We start from the raw sequence: 6,446 nt of genomic DNA, 5'->3' as shown, positions 1-6,446 counted from the left end.
AATTTTGCAGGCTTCTTTTACGCAATTGCAAAAATTACGTTCATAACTGCGAGGATCATGAGCTTCACTTGATTTCATATCCGCAGTTCATATATAATCGAGAAAGACTTACGATATGGAGCAAGGTTATATTTTAATGTGACGTTTTCGTCTACGTCGCAGTGGTAGATCTTCTATGCAACCAGGCGTCTTCCCATGCCCGGGCTCCCAACATTGTTGGGAGTCACCTGTTGCGTTCGTTTGCACACCCTGTTTTCGTGTTGTTATGAGTTGTTTCACGAAGTTTGAAACTGGTCAAACTTTTGAGCCAAAACCTCCCAACATTCCTTTTGTTCCGTGATCCCCGAAGCGTAGTGCAAAAATCTATTGGATTCGTTTGCACAGCTCTTCCCAATCTCGTTCCCAGAGGTCGCGATCCTTTTGGGTCAGCGACGGCGATCGGGATCCCTATTTTTCCCGCGCATGACAAAAGGGACCCTTGGGACGAGGTTGAGCTCTTCCAAAATTGTTGGGGCCAACGCCCGCGCATTACAATGGTTTCCATGGAGATAACAATGCATGAACATGTTGAAAGCAAGACGGCTGTGGAATTTGTAAGTTTTTTAAAGTCTTAAGGGTTGTATCCTTCCCATAATACACTGCACGGCCTTACATTGTTGGCAGTTGTGTCTTTGCGCACGACTGCCAACATCTGCAGAACCAATGTTTGCACGGGGCTTTAATAGGGACCTTAAGATCTAAGACAGCAACGTCGACGAAAAACTGTAACTTTGTACTATCACAAGTCTTTCGTGATTTTTCCACATCTTTTACATCGTAGATGTTAGCGAAGTATTCTAAAAATAAATTGGTACAAGAGGTTTCGTAGTGAAACTTGAGAATGAAAGATTCTCTGGTTAAGGTCTGGCCAAACGCTCGCAACATTTCAACGCAACATCTTGCAACATTGTTGCATGATGTTGCGACATGTGTTGAACGGGGTGGCCAAAAGCACGCAACATTTCCAATCATTTTCAACGCAACTTGTCGATGTTCATGTGCCCCAGGCCCCTGGCTCGCAAGAAGTGGACCTCACGCGCATGCATGATGTTACGTGAACGTGGCCAAACGAGTATAAAACATCATGCAACATCCAAAATGTTGCACGAAAAATTTGACTGTTTTTTCAAATTTGATTCAACAACATCCAACATGTTGCAACATATCGCAACAGGGTGGCCATGCCAAACGTATGCAACATGTTGTGCCAAACAATGTTTGCAAGATGTTGCGCTGAAATGTTGCGAGCGTTTGGCCAGGCCTTAAATTACATGCTTACGTTGTCGTCAAAACTTCAAATTTGGTGCTTTCAAGTCGTCCTTGTGCAGATTACAGCAAATCTGTGTGCTAAAATGCGTGCTGTAGCACGATTATTTTAAGCCAATGATATTATTGCTTTGTGGCAATGTTGTTGTTGCTGTCGTCGTTTCTTAAGCCCCGCCCACACGAGCAATAGGACCAATATTGATATATTAAAATTCAGTCCGAAACAAAAAACGCCATCTCGAGGCTCTGGGGAAATAATATAAGGATTTGTATGAGTTTATTTCCCAGAGCCTCGAGATGATGCCTTTTGTTTCGGACTGAATTTTAATACATCGAAACTGGTCTATTCTTGTAACAATTTTATGTGGCAAATACATTTGATCGTGCAGATAGCACATGAAATAATTGTTGACAATTCGGAGTTAAGTGGGTCAGCAATGCCTTTGCATTGGACATCAGAGATAAAAGCAGAAACAAGGCGAGGTTGCCTGGTCGTTGTCCTATGGCGCTCACCAAGACGCAGGAATTTGCTAAATTTTATGTGACGATTGTCGAGTCGTCTAAACGAGCAATTTTTCGTATTTGACAACTCTGCAAACCATCTATTGGGTAGGAGAACGTTTTTAAAAAGTCCAATTTCGTTCCATCTGGACGCCGTACACCCTCTGGTGGCCTCTTGCGCTATGTGAGACCGAGAAAAATAGGGATTGATTGAAGAGGACAACATCAGTGCGTGATGGCAAATCTTTACTGGAAAAAAACCATGCTTCGAAACCGTAGTAGACTAAAAAATGATACTTTAATTGTTCTACAAAGTACCTAACCTTGACTTAAATTCATTGTATTCTTTCAAGAGTGAATTAACTCTTGATTATTTTCTTACTGAAATCCAATAAAGCTGTGCTTGCGTGTTGTTTTAATACTTAGGAAATAAACGTTTTGGGCGTTGTTGGAAATTAACCTGCAAAATACGAACAACAAATAATGCCCAACGTCAAAAGTTTTACCGCCGGAGAATGGGCGTTGCTCTATTTTACCGGCCATGCGTATTCAACTTAGGTAAGAATTCTTGATGCAAAATACTTTAAATTGTCAAATTAAATACAACTTGTCCAAGGACACATTTTATAACTAAATTCCACATATTTGATAACTGTCCTAAAATAATATTTACCGGTACCATCACGCTGATACACTCCTTCATCTATAAGAAACCTTTTTTATAAGATCGTTGAGGCTGAGATTAACCAAAATTTTAACCACATATCCAGGCGGCGAGTCAGTTAAAGGGGCTAGGTCACGCAATTTTAGGCAATTTCAGCACTGATCGAATGGTCATAGAGTTAACTAAAATATCAAAATAACTGTTCAAAACTATAGAAGATCTCTAACAAAACGCAGGGAAGCCAAGAAGGAACATGGATGGACAAAACTGAAGAGGATTGAAATGGATTGAATTTGGGTAAATTTGAAAAACGTCGGCCCACCGTTTTTCAAAATTACATCATTCTATATCAAAATGTCATTTACAAAGCTGGAAAATCATTCTCAATTGTTATGTGGCCCTGATTTGAAAATGAAAGACTCTTGCTCTGCCAATTTGACGTTTAAAGCTCATAATTAACAAAATTACCTAAAATAGCGTGACCGAGCCCCTTTAAGAACGTTCGTCCTAATTCTGCAAATTTTTTGTTTTGTTTTTGTTGTGAGTAGTACAAATAAAGATTAAAAAATGTAAAACTGCACTCTAACAGGACAATGAACTCAAATACTTGAAGACGTTCTTAAACATTACCAATGTTGGTTTCTTCTTGCATAATACCCTGAAGAACAACTCAGTTTGTAGTCGAACTTAGTATACCATACAAGTTTAACAACTTTTTGAGAACGTTTTCAGGCTTAAAGCGCAAAAAGTTAAGATGAACGTCCAACTTCATCTGCAAAATTAGATGTTCTTATATATAAAGAGTGTAAGCCGCTTTCCAATCGATACTGCGATTTACATAATTCTGTGGAATCTCAAAACTGCGTTTTGGATTTTCCGACGCCAAGCCGAGAGTTGAAACGAAACCACTGATGCCGAAATCAATTGATGCGTGACCTAACCTACCAATCAGCATCTTTGGTTCCCATGGTACATTCGTACATTTGAACTCGGCACCGATGGAATCTATACGAATCTTTTTACTGAAGAGCCTCTAAAAAAGATATCATAATGGTATTGAAGCTGTGAACTAAACAAAAACTCCAATTCACTTTCCGAGGCGGAGTCGATCTTCCCGGCTATGTTCGGAAATTTGATTGATGGAATTGGCGCTTTAGCGCTTTGAAGGTGAGATTCCGCAGAATTATGAAAATAGCAGTAAATTGCACCTAAACTCAAATATTTTTTGTTCCTAATATAAATCTCCCCATCCAAAGCAAACATATGCCACCACTTTTACCCAGGATTTCGCTTTTCCTGTGCGGTGTACGTTCAAAGAAATTTTGCATTGCAAAGCAGTTTGTGACGTCATGCAATTCGAGAATAGACCTATGCCACTGATATCACGGCCGTGGGTCCAAATTACTGCTCGTTTCAATAACTTTGCGCGTCTTGCCCGGCAGATAAAAAGCGGAAGATTGAGGTAAGAATCGTCAAACATGTTCGCTTTCCGGGGGGGGGGGGACGAATTTGAGTTTATGCACAGTCTAGCATTTCCATCTCATATCATCATTATACAAAATAGCTAAATAATTATAAAAATACTTAAGGCCTAAAACGACTATGGGCCTTATTCGCTCCCGGCGGCCATATTGGCCATAGACAATCGATTTTGTACCCCGAGCTTTGAGTTGAAATGTTTGGGAACGAGTTTCGGTGCGCAAAGACAAAAGTTTCCCGTCCCTCGGGACTCAATATGGCCGCCGCGCGATTAAGGCCGATTGAGCAAAAAATTTACACATCAAGTGACTGACCACGATTCTTACAAAATACAAATAATTCCATAGGTCCGATCGGCCACACTATTTTGTTCCAAGTCTTCCAGATTCACGTGAAATATTCTCTGTCACCCAATTCTTGTTTTTTTTTTCGAAATGAGTTTCATCCTGAACGATGGAATACAGTGCAATGCACGCAGGAGCGCTTTCCACTTGAAAGGTTAAACCGAAGGGAATTTCCGCCAAATGAAACAGTAGAAATTTTCCACAATTTAAAAGCAACCTACCCGCACTGGTCAGAAAAATGGGTTTAAAGTTTTCGCTTAATGGTTCGGTACTGCATTCCATCAACAGAGCACGGGTTTTCCATCATGAAGCAAATGGTTCAGCGATAAACTGGTCATTTCGGTGAAAACGAGAAAAGAGGAATACGTGTTATTCCTTTTTCCAGTGGGAAGGAGTCTTCCATTTGTTGTCCCACCGGAAGGACTGGTTTTAAGGAAAGCGCTCCAGATCACCACCTCGACAAGTGTCGATTTCCCCGGTCTATTCTCCCTCGGGTCCTCGTTGATGGCACGCACGCGGCTCTCCCTATTCACCTTATTCCAAAATGGCCGCCATTTAAAAATTCTTTTGTTTTTATTCAAATTAGCCCTTGATGCCTCGTTCTTAAGCTTAAAATTCAAAAGAATATTTTATCTTGAACGAGGCAAGGGACAATTTATATCCGCATAAATCAGCGGCCATTTTGGAATAAGGTGTATACCCCTTCGTAGGAAGGTTAAGAAACTACGACGGCTCAGGCGACGAAAACGTCACCTCAAAATATAAGTTTGTGGTATTCTAAGTATTTAACGTTTATTCCATCGTTTTGTGTTTCGCAATATGGACGAAGCATCCTGTAAGTGGATTGGTACGAACGGATTTGACATAAAGAGAGAGAGAGAATGAAAGATTCACTGTTGTATGCCCACGTTGTCGTCAAAACTTTAAAATTTGGTCACTTTAAGTTGTAGTTTTGACGAGTGCGAGAGCTGGAAATCCACAAAATGCGTGCCACACGTGCAGCACGATCATTTTTCCTCTTTTAACTAATAAAGTCGCTGACAAAGGTGGTCAATTGGGGAGTCGTGCAACGCTCTAGTCGGGGAGGCATTACGTGACAAGCCGAATCGCTGCATGGAAGCCTATATCAACCTTATCGACCTTTGAGGGAGGCTAGTGTGCGAACCATGCAGCCACCCCCTGACTAAGAACAAAGAAACAACAAACAAAAACTGAAAAAAATGTTACAAAAGAATCGTTTTCTCCGCCAACAAGGCCGCAGTTGCTTTGTTTCTTCAATCAATATGGCGCCCTGGCCACATTTACGCTAACCACTGCTAAATAGACCATTCTCCAAAATGGCGACTCCGTACGGATTTGAATGAGTTAAAATTGAACTGAATGCAAGACTGATACAAGAAATAGAGAGAGCACCTTTACTTTAGTAACCTTCCAAAGTTTCAGGTATACGGTATACGCATTAACCCCAGTCATACAAACGGCTGTACATTTTTCATTTTTCAACTTACATTTTTTCAGCTGATATTAACCTGATATGTTGAAACTTTGCAGGGTTACTAAAGTAAAGGTGTTCTTTTTAGTGCTGGTATTTAATTTTAACTTATTTGAATTTTCGGCAGCCATTTTGGAGAAGGGTCTATACCATGACAACTTAGGTTGCTCGAAGGCTGGTTAACGGCAACCGTTGGTTACGAGGTATCAAAACCTATAGGTTTCCATGGTATTTAACGCTGGTTAGAGATTTAGAGATTGCTTAAGCAATGATTAGCACTGACCATGGTTGGCCCTAGGATGCTAATTAACCGACCAATCACAAGGCAGTGTCTTTCTCTTTTTCACCTTTGATGGTTTCGTCTTCAATATTTACCACGACAGAGCCCATTGGAAGGCTGTCCTTCGGTGTTGTTCCAGTTTTTTTATTTGGTTGCTCGTCGTCGTCATCAGACGAAGTCTCGCTGGAATACGGTTCACTGGCAACCAATTCGCTGAAGCAAATAGACAACATCACTTTAAGTTACTATATCAATATGCATTAAGTATAAGCTGAAACTGTTAAGTCAAATTGTCTAAAGACCGGTGCAAACAGACGCAACAACTCCGGGAGTTGTTGGTTCTGCAGATGTTGGAACAACTCCCAACAATGTAAGGACGTG

The 6,446-nt window shown here is 40.7% G+C and overlaps 1 protein-coding gene across 1 annotated transcript in view; it reads right to left on the bottom strand.

Moving 5' to 3' along the window:
- Positions 1-3,034: 3,034 nt before the first annotated feature.
- The window catches only part of LOC137993624 (Na(+)/H(+) exchanger beta-like), a 33,223-nt gene continuing 29,811 nt past the window's right edge, over positions 3,035-6,446 (bottom strand). Inside the window, exon 27 of the mRNA XM_068839579.1 lies at positions 3,035-6,278. Within this exon, the coding sequence (XP_068695680.1) occupies positions 6,104-6,278 (175 nt within the window). The 3' untranslated portion in view covers positions 3,035-6,103. The remainder of the gene's footprint in view (positions 6,279-6,446) is intronic.

This window comes from Montipora foliosa, chromosome 2, assembly GCF_036669935.1.
Source record: "Montipora foliosa isolate CH-2021 chromosome 2, ASM3666993v2, whole genome shotgun sequence".
Lineage (NCBI taxonomy): Eukaryota > Metazoa > Cnidaria > Anthozoa > Scleractinia > Acroporidae > Montipora > Montipora foliosa.
The sequence above is the reverse complement of the archived record's forward strand: the minus strand, read 5'-3'. Positions and strand labels throughout refer to the sequence as shown.